Source organism: Emys orbicularis, chromosome 8 (assembly GCF_028017835.1).
Source record: "Emys orbicularis isolate rEmyOrb1 chromosome 8, rEmyOrb1.hap1, whole genome shotgun sequence".
Lineage (NCBI taxonomy): Eukaryota > Metazoa > Chordata > Testudines > Emydidae > Emys > Emys orbicularis.
Genome location: NC_088690.1, coordinates 406,130 through 425,852, shown reverse-complemented (window position 1 = coordinate 425,852; position 19,723 = coordinate 406,130). Strand labels below are relative to the sequence as shown.

At 54.7% G+C, this 19,723-nt stretch overlaps 1 protein-coding gene across 4 annotated transcripts in view; it reads left to right on the top strand.

Annotated features, from left to right (window-relative positions):
- The window catches only part of ELOVL1 (ELOVL fatty acid elongase 1), a 30,741-nt gene extending 11,379 nt beyond the window's left edge, over positions 1–19,362 (top strand). For all 4 annotated transcript variants that reach the window (XM_065408822.1, XM_065408823.1, XM_065408821.1 and 1 more), the window contains exons 3-9: positions 8,359–8,554; positions 9,252–9,442; positions 9,667–9,747; positions 10,141–10,197; positions 16,615–16,720; positions 17,152–17,288; positions 17,755–19,362. In XM_065408822.1, the coding sequence (XP_065264894.1) occupies positions 8,509–8,554; positions 9,252–9,442; positions 9,667–9,747; positions 10,141–10,197; positions 16,615–16,720; positions 17,152–17,288; positions 17,755–18,015 (879 nt within the window). In that variant the 5' untranslated portion in view covers positions 8,359–8,508 and the 3' untranslated portion in view covers positions 18,016–19,362. The remainder of the gene's footprint in view (positions 1–8,358; positions 8,555–9,251; positions 9,443–9,666; positions 9,748–10,140; positions 10,198–16,614; positions 16,721–17,151; positions 17,289–17,754) is intronic.
- The last annotated feature ends 361 nt before the right edge of the window (positions 19,363–19,723 follow it).

Below are 19,723 nucleotides of genomic sequence, written 5' to 3'. Positions count from 1 at the left end.
TTGCTGCTCCCTTTACCTTTGCTCGTTTCTGATCCTGTGCTGCTCTGCTGCTCGTGCAGGCTGTGTTCAGATGGTATTAGTGCAGCTGTTCCTTACTGATACACTTACTGTTGTGAGGCAATGAGAATTGAAGGGTACGTCTACACTGGCAAAAAAGACCGTGACAGCGAGTCTCAGAGCCCGGGTCAACTGATTTGGGCTTGTGGGGCTCAAGCTACAGGGATAAAAATAGCAATGCATATGTTCCTGCCCAGGCTCTGAGACCTGGCCTCTGTGTGTGTGATTTCTCCCCACCCCGCATACACACAATCTCCGAGCCCAGGCTCCAGCCCAAGCAGGAATGCCTGTGCTGCTATTTTTATCCCCATAGCACAAACCCTGCAAGGATGAATGAGTGGACCTGGGTTCTGAGACTTTCTTCTGCTCTTTTCCCCACCCCCGCCTTTTCTAAGATTTCATTCAAGGTCCTTGAAGGGCTTTACAAACATTACTGCAGCCTGCCCAAGGCAAGGAAGTGGTATTGAAACACACCCCTCTTCACAGATGGGGGAAACTGACTTGCAGAGATGGGAAGTGACTTGCCTAATGTCACTTGGTGATTCTGCAGTAGAGTCCGGAATAGAATCCGGACTAACTGACTCCAGGCCTGTGCTGTAACTGCACAGGCCCCTTCCTCTTAGCAGAGGGGCTGTCAGTTGTGTTTTTTGGAATCCCAGACCCTCCCTACCTGTATGGAGTTTATTAAACACTCCCTGTTAACACTTGTGCTTTGTGCACTTTTGAAATCCAGTGCACTGGAGGAATGGATGCAGAGCATGCAGTCAGTTCACTAGTGTGAGGCCACCAGCCCCGAGCTAGCCTAACATACTTGGGTTTGGTAAGGAGGAGACCTGGGGTGGCTACTTGCCTAGACAGTCTGCATAGTTTGGCTCACAGAACTGTGTGACGTAGGAATCTATTGGGTTGAGGGTGTTCTCCTGCAGAGATCTGTGTAGGGAACTCCCCCAGGAGTGCACTGACCGTGGCATTCGAGTATTCTGATCCAGCGGAACTCTTCAGTCTTTTTCTGACTTGCAAGCCTGCACCAGGCGTGTGGAATCAAATGGTAGGAAGGGAAAGCTCACCTTTACCCTATTTTAAAGCTGCTGAACTGGTTCTGCCAGGCTTGACTCCAAGAGGCTGGTGCCATGACGTTGGAGTTTTCTGCTGGGTACAGGAGACGGCTGAGTTGTCTGCATGGCATCTTGATAGCTACTCTGGGAGGCACACGTCTAAGCACCTCTGGGTTGCAGTCTAATTTCGTCAGGAAATGAGACTGCTGGAGGGTCTGCTCCTTGGACAGACACGTCAAGCAGCCTGATCGGAGGCTGGAGTCCTTGGCTGCTTCCTGCCTTTCTGAGAGTTAGAAATTTCCTTGCGTGCCAGGTGCTGCTGGGGCTGTAGGGAACAATCCTGAATTCAGTGTCTTTTTCCTTACTTTGGTGTGTTGCTTCAACTCTCTAAGGGGCAGACATTGAGTGAGATTTTGCCCCGACCACACTGGGGGAAGAGATGGGCTTGGCTGTCCCATAATACTCAGCATGGCAACTTCTGAACATAGCATATCCTCAGCATGATGGTACTGCTTGGCCCTTGCTTATTCAGTCCCTCATCTTCCTAGAAGTGCTTGGGCAGCATCCCATGGCTTCTTCTGTGAGTGACCTAATCGTCGGCCATGGCTGTTTGCCATGTACTAAGTCAGTCTCTGACGTCCTTCCAGCTCATCAGCCTCTCCAGTACTGAGGTGCCTGGAGTGCAGTGCACTACCTCAAGTGCAGTCGCACCAGTTCTGTGCATACCATTCTGATGTGTAGTATCCAGGTGTTGATCTTCCCTTCTTAACCACATCCACCTCTACTGCTGCCATACCATAGTGCAACCCTCTGTCTAATCTCCTGTTTCCCTCTGCTGGGTATTCCTAAAGGGCCCATCACTGCGACCTGTGTGCTGTCAGCATTCCCGCTCATGGGCCCATCCCTCTCTCTGATGCTTTGCTTAGGCTTGATCTACATTAGCAACTTATGTCTATGTACCTATGTCACCCAGTGTAGACAGTGCTATGTCAAGGGGAGGGCTTCCCCCTCAACATAGCTGCTGCCTCTTGGGGGGGGGGGGGGAGTCCCTACATTGTTGGGAGAAGCTCTCCTGTCAGTGTAGGACCATCTTCACTTAAGTGCGACAGCGGTGTAGCTGCATTGATGCAGCGTTAAGTGCAGATCTGCCCTTAGTGACAGGTCTGTGACTGTTCCAATCAGGCTGCCCTGGTGCAGTGTTTCAGTGGAGTTAATTGGGGAGTGGGGGAAGTAAGAAATCCATTCCTACCCCTTCAAGGCCCTATTTATAATGCTGGCAGAGACGGGTGGAGGGAGCAGGGCTCTCAAGCCTGGAATGGAGGGGGCAAGGTAGGCTGAGGTAGAGCAGCCTGCCCTTCAAAGTGGGGTGTAAGGTAAGTTCTGTAACTTGGGTAAGGGGGGAAACAAGGAGAAGTCCTGGCCCTTGACAGCATCCCTGTCTTCTCCTGGCTGCCACCTGCAGCCACATGGGGGTCTAGATTCTCCGACTGTAGAACTGACTCCTGCTGGCAGCCGCTCCTACCATTTTAAAGCGCTTGGCTGTTTTCAGTGCATTGCTCTTCCCGTGCATGTGTGTGTGCATGAGACACTGCCTTATCCCGGGTTGAGAGTTTTCTCTGCAGCTGTGAGGCTAGAAAGCATTGGTGGCAACTGAATGGAATTACAGCCTCTGCAGCAAGGGATGGGTTTGCGGGAAACCCAGCACTGTGCCAGCAGGGAACCTGCTCCTAGCTCTAGGCATGCTGGGCCTGGTCCTTCCAGCCCCTCTGGATGTATGCTCAGCAGTCCAGGTGGATGGGCTCCCATACACAATACTGTTGTGGTTTCTGCTGTTGTCAGAATGGCCTTTGTGCATACTCTACTCCTGCAGTGGCCTTCTCTGCAGGGCTGGTGGGGGGCGGGGGGGGGAGGGGGAAGGGTCTCCTCCCTGGGCATCACCACATGGTTCTCCTGCTTCCTGACAAACATGCTGAGAGGCACAGGAGCCAGCCCTTTCTGTCATCTGGCTGGGGCCTCCATGGTACCCCAGCCCTGTGCCAACCAGTCGCTGGCTCTCCAGCTCCCTCTCTGGAGCACACAGAAAGAAGAGCAACCATGTGGTCTCAGCACCGGGCGGGAGCCGGGGCTCCTGAGCTCTATTTCCAGCTCTGGCACTGACTGGCTGGTGGCATTGGGTAGTCCCATGTCATCCTGGTGCCAGCAGTGCTGGCTGATGTTTAGAGTGACTTCAATCCCATGGTCAGCTGGGTGAGCCTCTCCCTTAATCCAGGCATCCTGGCTCTGTAGGCTGGGCAGGTTTCCAAGGCTTGCAGGGAGTTTGGGCGGTGCATCTGCTTCTCGGTACCTTCTGCCTTTGGAGCGCCGGCACTGTCCTGAATCTGCAGGGGCCCAAGGCATGGGAGTGAAGAGATGAATGAGGGTGATAGCAATAAGGCTTTGATTATATTACTGAGTTGGCAGGCAAGATACCCTAAAGAGCTCTTGCTCTATGGATGTGTCTTCAGGGGAGTATCAGAGGGGTAGCCGTGTTAGTCTGAATCTGTAAAAAGCAACAGAGGGTCCTGTGGCACCTTTAAGACTAACAGAAGTATTGGGAGCATAAGCTTTCGTGGGTAAGAACCTCACTTCTTCAGGGGAGTTAACTCACGTTCTCTGCACTTAACTTAGGTAGAGGATGCTGCAAAGGTTTCTGGGGGCATATTCTGTGGTCCATAGCTTACATGTTGACCCTAAACTTCAATGGTGTGTTTAATTCAAATTGGCAGGGTGGGGGTGGGAGTCACAAGGGCTAATGCAATCCTTGGATGTAGAAATGGGAATCTTGAGGAGTAGGTTATTCTCGCTGATTGTCACACCAGGGTTGAGTTCTGGTATCCACAAGCCAAGAAGGATATGGAAAAATTGGAGACTGCTCACAGAAGAGCCCTGAGAGAGATTAAGGCCATATTTTTCCAATCCTTTATATTGAGAGACTCAAGCTAAAGAGCCTGAGCTCCTTATCATACCACAGGCTGGGGGTAATTTGATTGCATCTGTAAGTACCTCCATGGGGAACAGATGTTTGATAGTAGAGGGCTCTTCAGTTTGGCTAACCAGTCTACCACAATGCAATGGGTGGAAGCTGAAGCTAAACAAATTCGGACTAGAAATAACGTGCCGAGCTGGAACAATGAGGGTCATTAACCATTGGGACAGCTGTGGTGGGTTCTCCATCCCTGGAAACAGTTCAGTGAAGATTGGATGCTTTCCGAAGAGAGATGCTCTAGCTCAAGCGCAGCTGTTGGAATTAAAGCAGGAATTAATACAGGGCATGGGTCTGGCCTTTGTGATGCAGGAGGTCAGACTAGAGCAAAAACGGTCCCTTCTGGACTTGGAGTATATTAATGTGAGTTGTGTTAGCATGTGTCCAGAGCGCAGAATGGCCTGTTAGCACCACATGAATGCCCCTCGTCCTCCAATGACTTCCCACGATTCTCTTCTCTCCCTTCTCCCCCATGCCCACCAGGACAGACAAACTTTTCCACAATTCACTGGACAGAATTCATAGCTTGAATTCATAGCTTGAGACAAGCCCTCAGGTAGGTGCCACGGGGGTGGGGGGGATTGAACATGTCATCCCTCACCCCACCCCGTGGCCCCAGACAGCTCACCATACAGATTGGTGGAGTGGGATCTGGTGGGGTCACTCTTGCTGTAACTGCCCTGTGGGGGAGGAGCTGCCGCCCATGGGGTGGCCATGGTGGGCCAGGCAGTGACTCTCTAGGAGAGAGCTCAGTGCCATCTCTCCTGTGTACCAGTGTCCTCCCTGGCTGGTTGCTGGGAGCTGGCGTCCCCCATCCTGTGGGGTCTCTCTGCACCTTCCCTGGGGCCCTTCACTGTGCCAGAGGCTGGGGCCTACCCTGCCCAGTAACTGCAGAGAAGGGGCTGTTGTCTGTAGAAGGCGGGTGGGTGGAGTGCGTCTTTTGGCAGGAGAGCTGAGGGAGTTCCCTCTCTGGGCTGGCTCTGAGTGAGTCAGGCAGGGCTGGGCCTGCGGTCGGAGCTATGCCAGGCACACTCTCCCCTCGGGCAGGTGGAGGAGGGCACGGCAGGTGGCTGTCCTCAGTGCTGTCCCATGCCTGCTGTCCCACTTCCAGGAGCGCACCTGGCTTGCTGTGTGCTTGGTAGAGTGGGCTGTGTGGACGACTGTCCGGCACTGCAGCAGCTTCACACCTGTAGCTGAACTTGTCCCTCCAGAGGGGAGCTGTAATGAGGCCAATAGGAGCTGTGGGCTGGGAAGTGCTGGGCTGTGTGGCTAGCACCCTGCCAGGGGTAGGTCCTAGGGAGCCGTGCATGGGATTTGGAGACCAGCAAGCTGGTGTCCAGATGCCTGAGCTGGCAGCTTTCACCCAGCCCTGCTGCTCCTCTGCCTTGGGTGCTGCTGCCCAGGGGCTGTGTCCCTCCCTGGCTGGGGCCTGCAGAAGCTCAAAGCTTTATGCTCCGTGTTCTGGTGGCCATTGATGTCTGGGGCCCACGTGCGGTGGCCCCTCCCGTCTTTGCCCTTGTCCTGGCAGGAATAACTTCATTTTGCTCAGACCTCCAGCTGATGGGTACGCGAGCAGCAGGGAGGGGTGGTGGTGCCGTGGCACCCTCCTGGCTCTGTTGTGTGAGGAGTGGGATCACCCTGGCTGGTTTGGGCGAGTGCTTGAAGGGGCAGGGTGAGGGAATCAGGCTGCAGTCATGTGGAGGGCTGGGGTCTCTCTCCAGGCATGAGAGGGATTGGGCATGGCCATGGTCCGGGAAGAAGCCCCTTCTGCATGGGGAGGGGGAAGGTAGTGTTGGGGGTGCAGATGGCCCAGCTCTGGGAACTGGGTTGGCGCAAGTGGCTTCTCCACTGCAGCAAACGGAGTGAAGCTGTTGGGTGTGGCAGCATTGAGCCCTGCCCGCACAAGGCTCAGTGCTGCCACGAGCAGGGACTGAGCTGTGCAGCGAGAAGCAGGCTGAGAACAGCCTGATGGGGAGGAACCGGTTCTGCTGCAGCTGGGCTCTTCCAGGGTCCAAGTAGAGCCAGAAGGGCCTGACGGCTCATCTAGGCTGACCTGTGCATCACGGGCCACCAGCACCTGCACACTACTCCAGCGACCAAAACGAGACCCACAGGAGACGAGACTAGGATGTGCCACAGGCAGAGAATGGGGGGACTGAGGCGCACCAGTGCTCGGGGCCCCTGCAATGGCAGGGAAATGATTCCGTGAGATGCCCGGATAATCCTGGGAAGTGACCTCTGGACCCGCATGATGCAGGGGAAGATGTTAGCATGACCCTGGCACTGTTCAATTTTAAACAAGGTTTGGGGTTTGGCTAGAGAGCCCTCAGCCTACATAAGACCATGGCAAACACAGTATTAAAAATCTCTATTTAAGACACAGAAAAGGAGAAACGGCTCACGCATTAAGTGAGGCTTCTGTTTTAACCACACCTTTTTTTCCTTGGGTTTTTAGCAGTAGAATTTTTAAAAGGGAAAATTGTTGTTTGACAATCTTAGTCCTTTTTGGGGAAAAGAGAAGAAGGTAGCTGAGTGGTGCTGGAGCTGCTGTTGCTGGTAACATTTGTTCCCATTTTCTAAAAGACAAGACAAAACCCATGAAGGGGGAAGAAAACAGTGAAGACAGAAAATGCAGCTTCTGTCTCTGCTGTTGACTATCACTTGCTGCTGGGGAAACACAAGCCTGGCGCTTGACTCTATTAGCCATTCTGTGGCCTGGCAAACTTGTACCAGCATTGGGCTGTTTAGGACATTGCTTTTGTTTGTCTCTTTTTTGTTACAGGCTCACAGCCGTGTTGCAAAATCAACAGTCTGGCAGGTTAAGCCAGACCATGATTAGAAAGATGAGGCGAGAAGTAAGGTGGGGAAGGAAAAGGACACATGAGCAGGGGGGGAAGAGAGGGATGACACATTCTTACATCCCAGGTGGCGTTGGGGATCTGGCCAAAGTTGGTGGAGATGATGCTGTGATCTGGGTCCCTCTCCCTGGCCGGGTCTGGTCAGGATAGCACTCAGGATCAGGATGATGAGGGCCCAGTGGTGGTGTGATGCCTCCTGGGACCCCAGTGGGGATGGCAGCTGTGATGATGAAGCTTGCGTCTTCCTCTTTTCCGTCAGCCAGGGGTTTTGTCAGACAGCTTTTTTATTTCTTCCTCCCTTCCCCAAACCAAAAAAATCCTTTTATTTTAAGGACTCCAGAAGGGATGGTGGGTGGAATAGCCTGTCCCTCGTTATTTTGCCCATTGGCTGGGCAGTGATTCTCAAACTTTTTTGTACTGGCACATAGCAAGCCTCTGAGTGCGATTTCCCTCTGATAAATTAAAAACACTTTTTTATATATTTAACACCATTATAAATGCTGGAGGAAAAGCGGTGTGTGGGGTGGAGGCTAACAGCTTGCAACCCCCCCCACATAATCTCACAACCCCCTAAGGGGTCCCAACCCCCAGTTTGAGAACCCCTGGGTTAGAGCTAACTTCCAGTGCACCAACTTTTGTCCATTGAGTTCCAGTTCCACAATTCTCTTGTTTACCTGGCATTATTTTAACTCCGTTCTTGAGATGTAGTAGGGCAATGGTTCTCAACCAGGGGTACCCCCAGAGGTTTTGATGGGTAGGGCTGGTGTCCCTAACATCTGTTTGCCAGAAGCTGGGAATGGGCAACGGGGGATGGATCACTTGATGATTACCTGTTCTGTTCATTTCCTCTGGAGCACTTGGCACTGGCCACTGTCAGAAGACAGGATACTGGGCTTGATGGACCTTTGTTCTGACCCAGTATGGCCGTTCTTATGTCTTCCAGGGGCTATATCAACTTACCTAGACATTTGTCTAGTTTTACAAAACAGGCTACATAAAAAGCACTAGCAAAGTCAGTGCAATTAAAATTTCATACAGACAGTGACTTGTTTATACTGCTCTATGTACTATACACTGAAATGTGAGGGCAGTCCAATCAATTTATTTTTTAATTATATGGTAAAAAGGAGAAAGTAAGCATTTTTCAGTAATGTGCAGTGACACTTCTGTATTTTTATGTCTGATTTTTGTCAGCAAGTAGATTTTAAGTGAGGTGAAACTTGGGGGTATGCAAGACACATCAGATTCCTGAAAGGGGTACAGTTGTCTGGAAAGGTTGAGAGGCACCATATTAGTGGGCCTCAAACTGAATTAATTCAAACAAATCTCCCTTGTGCACCTTTTCCCATCACATTTATTGTTGTAGGTTACTGTGGCACTTGGTGAACTTTCACTTTTTACGGTGAAGCTCGCACTCGGGGTAAATCGGCAGGCTCAGTGCTCACCACAGAGAGCTGGGGATCCTGAGCCCAGAAAACCTGACCCTTCCCTGACTCTCTGCAGAACTCCAGCTGCTATGGAAGCAATTGTAACAATGTACCGGGACTTCATGAAGGGAACAGGTGAGATCTTCCTTCCGTGCCCAGCTGCTGGCCAGGGAGCTGAGTGCCATGGGAGCTGCAAAAACAACGAGTCCGGTGGCACCTTAAAGACTAACAGATTTATTTGGGCATAAGCTTTCGTGGGTAAAAAAAACCCACTTCTTCCCTAACCCTAACCCTGAAGGACTAGCCCTGCTTGCTGGCCATCACAGCACCCAGTGGAATATAGTTCCACAGCTCTTGGATTCACACTGGTACTGAGCCAAGCTGCAGGACCCCTGCGCTGCGATCCCGATGCCCTTGGGGTGCCCCCATTACCGAGCCATGCTGTGGAACCTCGGCTCTGCTTCGGGTGTCCTGGGCTGCTCCTGCTCTTAGTGCCTCCTGCACGGTATTATGATGCCATCTGAGGGGCAGGGGAGAAGTCCTGGAGTGGAGCCTTCACCCAAAGTGGTTTGTGGCTGCCATGGAGCCTGGTGTGCATTAGGAATTACTGGGGTTCATCAGGTGCTCCCAACCACCTCCCTCCCTGAGCGCCATGTAACTGTGATTGCCCAGGAGGAGCAGGGGGTCTCCAAGGGCCACACTGTGGGTCAGTGGCAGAGTCCAGGTCTCCTGACTCAGAGCAGTGCCCTGACTGCAGGCGAAGGGAAGCAGGGGCTGGGGGCTGGACTTCTCCCCTCGTCCTTACCGTCATCCTTTGTGCCTCTCCCTGCAGACCCCCGCATAGCTGAGTACCCCCTGATGCAGTCGCCCTTCCTCATGATGGGGATCCTGCTGGGCTATGTCTACTTTGTGCTGTCCCTGGGCCCCCGGCTGATGGCGAACAGGAAGCCCTTTGACCTGAAGAAGTTCATGGTGGTCTACAACTTCTTCCTGGTGGGCCTCTCACTCTACATCGTCTATGAGGTGAGGTGCCAATGGCAGTGCAGTCTGTGCCAGGCGTCTGCGCCATCAGTCCCTGCCCCTGGACAATCTGAGCTGCCGGGCAGAGGGCACCTGGATGCCCAGTGACTGAGGCACCCCCTCATGGTTGCTTTGGGAGCTTCGGCCTACCCTCTCTCTGAGGGGGAGGGTGGGCATGGTGGTATGGTATGTGCTGAACCTGGTCTGGTGGTGTCCCCTTGCTGCAGTTCCTGATGGCAGGCTGGCTGACGGGATACACCTGGAGATGTGACCCTGTTGATTTTTCCCAGGACCCCAAGGCCCTTCGGGTAAGTTCTCCCCTCTTGCTGCAAGCAGAATGGGGCCCTTAATCACAGGCCCTGGGCAGCATGCAGCTGCTTCCTTCCTGTTACCGTAGCCATTGGCTTTGGGGACCTCTGGCCCAAGATGGTGGCTGGGTGTCTCCTGTGGCTTATAAACCAGCAGCGTGGAGCTGAATAAAGAGGCAGTGCCTTCCAGAGATGGGTGTGTGTGTGTGCCTGTATGGGATTGCAGAACCCCAGGGGTCCATCTACTGAACCACAGAGGAAAGCGTCACGGCCCTGATGTTTGTTGGCCCTTGCTGCTGCATGAAACGAACCTGTCTGGGAGGGTTGGACTGCAGGGCAGAGCTGGGTGGGCATTGCTTGGTCTCTGACGCACATGCACTCTCCTTGTTGCAGATGGTCCGTGTAGCTTGGCTTTTTGTCTTCTCCAAGTTCATTGAGCTGATGGACACGGTAAGTGATGGATCCTGGGGGAATGGTAATCAAGCACCCTCTCCCTGGCCCCTCCCCCTCCCCCCCCCACCCCCCAGCACTCCAAATTTCCCAGAGTGGTTTGCAAATCCAAATGAGCCTGGCCAGACCCCAGTGCTGGGCCTCAGCAGTGCCCGTGGAAAAAATACGGAGACTGGGAATAATGAGCTTCATAAGAACGGCCACATTGGGTCAGACCAGTGGTTTATCTAGCCCAGTATCCTGTCTTCCGGCAGTGGCCAGTGCCAGGTGCTTCAGAGAGAGTGGATGGAACAGGACACTTTATAGAGTGATCCATCCCCTGTCTTCTAGTACCAGCTTCTGGCAGTCAGAGGTTTAGGGATACCCAGAGCATGGGGTTGTGTCCCTGCCCATCCTGGCTGATAGCCAGTGATGGAGCTTCCCTACACCTCGTGCCAGGTCATTACCCTGAAGCAGTGACCAGAGATTCCCCTCTTGGGCTTTGGAAATGAGTGTGAGGGAGCCAGGATCCATCCAAACAATAAGCCCAGCCCATGGGAGGTGAGCGCTTTCTTTCATGCCAGTACCAGGCTCTCCCCTTCCTGAGCGGGGGCAGGTTGCAGTTTTTCCACCTTCCCTGATGGCTGCACAGGTATTCGCTGATTACTGGGAATTGGCACTGCCCAGGTAAGCATGGCACCATCATCCCTGGTGACTGCTGAATCAGATGTTCTTAGGATGCAGGACAAGAAGTGCCTGGCAGTGGGTTCTCCCCATCATATCACCCGAGCTTTGGAAGGACCCTCCCTGCTGTTGGAGCCTCTGCAGTCACTGTAGGTTCTTCTTCAAGTGCTTGCTCATATCAATTCCAATTAAGTGTGCGCGCGCCGTCGGATGGGTCGGCTGTGGAGCCCCCTGGAGTGGCACCTTCATGGCACTGGATATATACCCCGGCCGACCCAGCGCCCCTCAGTTCCTTCTTGCCACACGTGATGGTCGTTGGAACTGTGGAGCTTGGCTTTGCTACTCTCCACTCTCCCTAGCGCTCCTGTAGCTGAAGCCGGGGCGCTGCGTACTGAAGCACTCGGCACCGGGTCTTGGCGCGCCGCTGGAGGCTGAGGACTAAGAGCTGCAAGTGCCTGAGGCCTCTGCCAGCCGTCCTGATCCCGGAGGCATGGAGGCATCATCCTTACAGGCGCCAGCTTCTCTTCCTCCAACTCCAGCTCCCGGCCCAGACACTGAGGTCGTGGGACCGGAGCAGAGGGACACAGCTCAGGAAGAGGCCCTGTATGATCCTCTACCTCCTGTGGCAGCCTCCTCATCTTCACCCGATGTGGCTGTGGCAGGGACTGTTATATCAGCCCCCATCCCTCCAATAGACCTCCGCGCCCACCAGGAACTCTTGCGAAAAGTGGCGCGGAATATGAACCTGCAAGCAGAGGAGGTAGTCGAGGTGGAGGACCCTGTGGTTGACATTTTTGTCCGCAGAGGCTCCTTCCAGGGTGGCCTTACCACTTAGCCGGACCATTCAAACCACGGCCAGTATAATCTGGCAAACACCCGCTTCCATTCCCCCAACTGCTAAAGGGGTGGAGCGGAAGTATTTCGTCCCCTCCAAGGGATATGACTATCTGTACACTCACCCATAGCCCTGTTCGCTGGTGGTGGCCTCAGTGAATGAAAAGGAGCGTCATGGTCCGTAAGCCCCGGCACCCAAATCAAAAGAGGCCAAGCGCCACGATTTATTTGGGTGCAAGGTCTACTCCTCAGGGGGGCTCCAACTCCGGGTTGCGAACCAGCAGGCTCTCCGGAGCTGATACAACTTTAACTCTTGGAACTCCATGATGAAGTTCAAGGAACTGGTTCCTCCGGAGTCCAGAGAAGAGTTTGGGGTCCTGGCAGAAGAGGGCAAAACGGTTGCACGAACCGCTTTGTAGGCCTCATTGGACAGCACGGACTCTGCCGCTCAGATCCTCTCTTCAGGGATAGCAATGAGGCGCATTTCTTGGCTGCAAGCTTCTAGTCTACCACCAGAGCTCAGCAAACTTTGCAGGATCTCCCCTTTGATGGAGGGGGGCCTGTTCTCAAACAAGACAGGCTCGAGGCTTCAAAGCCTCAAAGACTCTAGGGCCATAATGCATTCGCTGGGGATGCACACACCATCTACCCTGCGGAAACCATTTAAACCGCAGCCTCAACACTCCTACCCTCCTCCTCGGCCGAGACAGGACTTCTATAGGAGACGGGGGCGCAGTGGCAGGAGAAAACTCTCCAACCACCAATCCGGCCAGGCCCAAGGTCCTTCCAAGCCCTCGGCGGATCCCAAACAAAAATTTTGAAGGGCTGCCCGAGGACGGTGTACCAGACCTCACTCAGGATCCTACCCCATTCTTGAATCGTTTCTCATTTCCACCGTGCCTGGTCCCTCATAACCACGGACCGTTGGGTTCTTCGCACAGTGGAAAGGGGATACTCTCTCCAATTTTCGTCGTCCCCACCCTTCCTCCCCGTCACTCTTCAGGGACCCCTCTCACGAGCAACTCCTTATCCGGGAGGTGCAGTCGCTCCTCGCCATGTGGGTGATCAAGGAGGTTCCAAGGGAGCTAAGGGGCAGGGGGTTTTACTCCCATTACTTCTTAATCCCCAAGGCAAAAGGCAGGCTTCGACCTATCCTGGACCTGCATGGACTCAACAAATTCATGGTAAAGTTGAAGTTCCGCATGGTCTCCTTGGGCACCATTATACTTTCCCTGGATCTTAGAGACTGGTACACCGCCCTTGACATGAAGGACGCGTATTTCCACATAGCGATCCATCCAGCGCACAGACGCTTCCTCTGCTTTGTGGTCAACCACGAACACTATCCGTTTACGGTCCTTCTGTTTGGCCTCTCTACGGCCCCCCGAGTGTTCACCAAATGTATGGCAGTAGTGGCAGCCTTCCTCTGTCGTTGATGAATTCAGGTATACCCGTATCTTGATGACTGGCTCATCCAAGGGCACACCAAAGAACAGGTGCAGTCCCACATTCAGTTGGTCACGGACACGTTTGGTCGATTAGGCGTCCTTCTCAACGTGGCGAAGTCGACGCTAGAACCGACCCAGAGGATAGAATTCATCGGGTGGTCCTGGACTCCGTGCGCTCGAGCCCTCCTGCCGGACACTCATTTCCAAGATTTGTCGGGCCTCATCCGGAGCCTTCAAAGCTTCCCAACCTCGACGGCAAGAACGTGCTTGAGTCTTCTATGGCACATGGCTTCCTGCAGACGTCACCAGGCATGCCAGACTAAGGCTCCGCCCACTTCAAGCCTGGCCGGCATTGGTCTATCGCCCAGGTTGAGACAGCCTGAACCTGGTGGTCACCGTCCCAGAGAGGATCCTGACCACCCTCCACTGGTGGCTAGACCCAGGGGCAGTATGCAAAGGAGTTCCCTTCCACAGCCCTCAGCCCTCCTTGTCCCTTGTTATGGACGCGTCAGCCCTGGGATGGGGCACCCATCTCGGGGACACTCAGACACAGGGTCTGCAGGTCCCGTCCAAACTCTCTCTCCACATCAACATACGGGAACTGATGGCAGTACGTCTAGCTTGTCAACCCTTTCAAGAGCGGCTGCGTGGCCGTTGTGTGGCGGTCCTCACAGACCACACCACAGCCATGTTCTACATCAACAAGCAAGGGGGGGCTTGTTCCTCCCCCCTCTGTCAGGAGGTCATTCGACTGTGGGAGTTCAGCATAGCCCACTCCAGTCACCTGGTGGCATAATTTCTCCCAGGGGTCTGGAACACGTTGGCAGACCGCCTCAGCAGATCCTTCCACGCCCACGAGTGGTCGCTCCGTCCGGATGTCATCCACTCCATCTTCCTAAAGTGGAGGTTTCCCCAGGTCGACCTGTTGCCTCACACAGCAATCAGAAATGCCAGGCGTTTTGCTCCCTCCAAGGTCGCTCCCCAGGTTCTCTCACAGATGCCTTCCTACTCCGGTGGACGAGCTGATTGTTCCCACCGTTTCCCCTCCTACACAAGGTCCTGCTCAAGGCGTGCAGGGATAGATCACGACTGATTCTGGTCACCCCGGCGTGGCCCAGGCAGCATTGGTACCCCACGCTGTTGGAGATCTCGGTGAACGCCCCGATTCCGCTGCCTCTCTTTCCGGACCTGATCACGCAGGATCGCGGTCACCTCTGTCACCCCGACCTGCGGTCCCTCCACCTCACGGCGTGGATGCTGCATGGCTGAGCCACTCTGAAATCCTCTGTTCTCACTTGGTACGACAGGTCCTGTTGGGCAGCAGGAAACCTTCCACTCGGGCTACGTATATGGCTAAATGGAAGCGATTCTCATGCTGGTGCTCTCGCCACGGCACATTTCCCCTCCAAGCGTCCGTACCTATCATTCTGGACTATCTCCTGAACCTGAAACAGCAGGGCCTGGCGATATCATCCATCAGAGTTCACCTGGCGGCCATCTCAGCTTTCCACCCGGGAGTGAATGGCCGATCTGTCTTCGCCAACCCCATGGTTGGTAGGTTCCTCAGGGGCCTGGACCGTCTATATCCACAGGTACGACAGCCTGTACCCATGTGGGACCTCAACTTGGTCCTCTCCAGACTTATGGGACCCCTGTTTGAACTCTTGGCCATGTGTTCCCTTTTGTACCTCTCTTGGAAAACAGCTTTCCTCGTGGCTATCACTTTGGCGAGTCGAGTCTCTGAGCTCAAGGTTCTTACATTGGAACCATCTTACCTGATCTTCCATAAGGATAAGGTGCAGCTACACCCTCACCCTGCCTTTCTTTCCAAGGTGGTATCGACTTTTCATATCAACCAGGACATCTTTCTTCCCAAAACCTCACGCCAATAGTCAGGAACAACGGCTTCACTCCCTCGACGTTCGTAGGGCTCTTGCCTTCTACATTGAACGTACAAAGCCGTTCCGGAAAACGACGCAGCTCTTCGTCACAATAGCAGACCGGATGAAAGGTCTTCCAGTCTCCTCCCAGCGGATCTCTTCCTGGATCACGTCATGTATTTGTGCCTGCTATGACCTGGCCGGGGCCTTGACACCCCCCCCCCCCCCCCATCTCACTGCTCACTTCACGAGGGCTCAAGCCTCATCGGCAGCCTTCCTGGCCCAGGTGCCAATCCAGGAGATCTGCAGAGCTGCTACTTGGTCTTCAGTGCATACGTTTGCCTCACACTATGCCATCGTTAGACAGGCCAGAGACGATGCGGCATTTGGTAGAGCGATCCTACAATCCACGGTACTTCACTCTGACCCCACTGCATAGGTGAGGCTCGGGAGTCACCTAATTGGAATCATGGAATCCTAGAATATCAGGGTTGGAAGGGACCTCAGGAGGTCATCTAGTCCAACCCCCTGCTCAAAGCAGGACCAATTCCCAACTAAATCATCCCAGCCAGGGCTTTGTCAAGCCGGGCCTTAAAAACCTCCAAGGAAGGAGATTCCACCACCTCCCTAGGTAAAGCATTCTAGTGCTTCACCACTCTCCTAGTGATAGTGTTTCCTAATATCCAACCTGGTCCTCCCCCACTGCAACTTGAGACCATTGCTCCTTGTTCTGTCATCTACCACTACTGAGAACAGCCGAGCTCCATCCTCTTTGGCACCCCCCCTCAGGTAGTTGAAAGCAGCTATCAAATCCCCCCCTCATTCTTCTCTTCTGGAGACTAAACAATCCCAGTTCCCTCAGCCTCGCCTCATAAGTCATGTGCTCCAGACCCCTAATCATTTTTGTTGCCCTCCGCTGGACTCTTTCCAATATTTCCCCATCCTTCTTGTAGTGTGGGGCCCAAAACTGGACACAGTACTCCAGATGATGCCTCACCAATGTCGAATAAAGGGGAACGATCACGTTCCTCGATCTGCTGGCAATGCCCCTACTTATACAGCCCAAAATGCCATTAGCCTTCTTGGCAACAAGAGCACACCATTGACTCTTATCCAGCTTCTCGTCCACTGTGACCCCTAGGTCCTTTTCTGCAGAATCGATATGAGCAAGCACTGGAAGAAGAAAAGATAGTTACTCACCTTTGTAACTGTTGTTCTTCGAGATGCTTGTATCCATTCCAAACCCGCCCTCCTTCCCCTCTGTTGGAGTAGCTGGCAAGAAGGAACTGAGGGGGCGCTGGGTCGGCCGGGGTATATATCCAGTGCCATGAAGGTGCCACTCCAGGGAGCTCCACAGCCGACCCCACCGGTTGATTGCTAGGGTAAAAATTCTCCAACGGCCGTGCACGCGGCGCATGCACACCTAATTGGAATGGATATGAGCAACATCTCGAAGAACAACAGTTACAAAAGTGAGTAACCGTCTTTTCCTGAGAGCCCTGGCAGAACCTCTGCACTTTCAATAGTCATCCTGTCCCACCTGCTCCAGCTTCTGTTGACTCAGCCACCCACCTGCTTCTCTCTGCTTCTAGGTGATCTTCGTCCTGCGCAAGAAGAATGAGCAGATCACCTTCCTGCACCTCTTCCACCATTCTGTCCTGCCTTGGAGCTGGTGGTGGGGGGCTAAGTTTGGCCCAGGTGAGGGCTGGCACACTGAATTGCCCTGCAGTGAGAGGAGGGGAGATCTGGTCCCAGTCTCCCGATGAGAGGCCTATGCCGCCCCGCTGGCCTCAGGGCTCTTCTGTCCTTGTTCCCCGTGGGCCCTGCAGGGGAAGATCTTATCACTACCGTTGTAGGAGTGCATGCACAGTCTTCCCACGCCTGGCTGCAGCCCCCATTCTCGCCAGTGGCTGAATCAAACCCCCTTCCCTACCCACTCCACACCCATTATTCCCCATTTGTGGGGGCTGGGAGCCCTGTGTGGGTATGGGGAGGGCTGTAGTGCAGTTGGGCTTGCTGCAGTAGGCCATCCATGAGCTTGGGAGCCTGTGCCCCTGTCAGGTGCGGGTGCGCAGCACCACAGGGTGGGAGTGGCCCCCAGCCCTAATCACCTCTTCTCTGCCTGGCAGGGGGAATGGGTTCCTTCCATGCCATGATCAACTCCATGGTGCATGTCGTCATGTACTCCTACTATGGGCTCTCGGCGGCAGGGCCTGCCTTTCAGAAGTACCTGTGGTGGAAGAAGCACATCACAGCTGTTCAGCTGGTGAGTTTGGGCTGTGTAGCAGCCACAAATGCCCCATACACCCCTGGGGCTGGGTGTTCCTGTGGGGGCTGGGGGAGGCACAGCATGGGGGCAGGGTTGCTCTGGAAATGATCCATGCCAACCTCTGGCAGGACCAGCCACCCCTCACTAGAGTTCAGATGGGGCTGTGTCCGTCCCACACTGAGATCCTTAGCAGGCTGTGCATGTCGGGGTGCTGTGACCAGCTGAGGTCTGCAGCAGCTTCATGTATTGCCCTGGGAAGGGCTGGGCCTTTGCCACCGCCAGGGGCACCCTCGTGGTGCTGTTCTCAGTGTGTGCCCTGTGTGAATGGGCGCTCTCCCATGGGCTGGGGGGAGGAGGCGTAGATGGGGTTGGGATGCTCTCTCTCTCCCCCCTCCCCCCAATGAGTAACTGGTCCCCTCTCTGCCTCCCTCTCCCGTGGCGCACGCTCCACGCCGGCTCCCAGGCGCAGTTCGTGATCGTCTCCATCCACATCTCCCAATACTACTTCATGCCCGGCTGCCAGTACCAGTACCCCATCTTCATCCACCTCATCTGGATTTATGGGACCATCTTCTTCATCCTCTTCTCCAACTTCTGGTACCACTCCTACACCAAGGGCAAGCGGCTGCCCAAGGGGGCCCAGTACCCAGCCCAGCTCCAGCACAACGGCATCAGCCTGCACGAGAACAGCGCTGTCACCAACGGCAAAGTCAAAGCCAACTAGAGGGCCAGCCCCTCCCAGAGCCAATGAGAGCCCCGGGGCAGAGGTGGCTGGGACTGTCCCCCTGCTCCTGGGTGTTACTAGCCAAATCAAGTGCCTACAGACTGTTGTATCCCAAGTGCCCGGCCCCGCTCCCTGCTGCCCTGTCTTCAGGCATGGCCCCTCTGCTCTGGGCAGCTCCTCTCACCAGTGCGGGGGAGGCTCCTGCTGCTCCCTGCCATGTGGGCAGAGGGGTTACAGCCCTGCTCCGTTGTCTCCAAAGGAACTTCCCCATAAGTGCCTGTCTGCCCCTTCTGCCAGGGCCCCCTTCCTGCACCAGGAGGCTGCTCCATGGTGAGTAGGACCAAACATGGAGCCCACCCCACCTTTGCCATGTGTTGGGCCCTGTGTAAATGAGGGGAGTCGCTCTCCATTTGACTCCAGGTGCTCCCTGTGCCCCTCTGCTCTCAGCACTGCTGCCTAGGAGTGTAAGGCCCTGGGCCTCACTCCCACCTCAAGGACCCTGGGTCCTCCCCATTCACCATCTGTCCTTGCCACTTCATTGCATTTCATTGCGCTGCTCCCTCCCAGCTCCAGTACGCATAGCGAGGGGATGCTGGGCCCTGCACTGAGAGCACTGGCACTCCAGGACAGCTAGGCTGGGTGCAGGGTCAGGTCCCCCTCTGGTTACTACTTGAATGTGAGGCTGGGCCTACTGCCCCTGTGCACTAGCTGACCCTTTTCACCCTGTGCCTTGCACCCACATGGGCCATGCTGACACTCGGGAAAAGCCATTCCCAGAGCGCATGCTCCCAGCCTGCCTGCACCCTTCTTTCCTGGCTGGCTGTGGGGTGAGTGAGTCCATTCCGGCCGTGGCTGCCTGAGAGCTAGCCTCTTCAGGTTGTGGCTTGGTCCAGCATCGGAGCAGCTGAGTTTTGTCTCCCTCTGCTTAATACCCGTAAACTCAAGACTGGAGCAATAATCTCCCCTGGAATTTGCTCCCTTGCTGCCGTGGCATTGGGCCAGTAGCCACACTGAAGCCCAGCAGCCGTGTGCACAGTGAGAGGAGGTCAGAGCATGGCCGCAGCCCTCTTCCTCCCGGTGGCCCTGCTGTCCCTTGTGCAGGTTCCCAGGGCAGTGCCCTTGGTGCCTTGTAAGTGTTTCCACTTGGAGGGCATGGGGGGGCCTGTTCTTGCACTTGGGAGTAGGGCAGCAGCTGCTCAGTGGGCATCTCCCACTCTGGCTGCAGTCAAGCCTTGTTGGTGTGCATCCTGTGGGGGAAGTAGGGGGCCTTGAGCACCCCTCCCCCCACATAAACCGGGCTGCTCTTGTGTATCTCCAGAAATAAAGACAGAAGGAGAAGCGGCTCTACCCTCTTGTTTTCCAGGATCTCTTTTTAGTGTGAACTCAGTGACCCTTGCCTGAGCTAGATAGAGATGTGGGGTGAAAGCTCCTGAGAAGTGCCTGGCCCTGGCAGAACACCAGGGAGCCAGCAGGCACCTGCAGTGAACTCGCTGCCTTGAGGGCAGCTGCTTGTGGCTGGGAGGGAGTTAACAAGGCAGCAGATACTAGAATCATTTGCTGCTGGGGAAGGCAGCTGGACTCTCAGAGCACTCTGGGAAGAACATTGGTAGGGGTGGGAATAGGGTTGTCAACTGTCTAATGGCACAAACGCAAACACCCTTGCCCAGCCCAAGGCCATGCCCCTGTCCTGCCCCTTCTCCGATGCCCC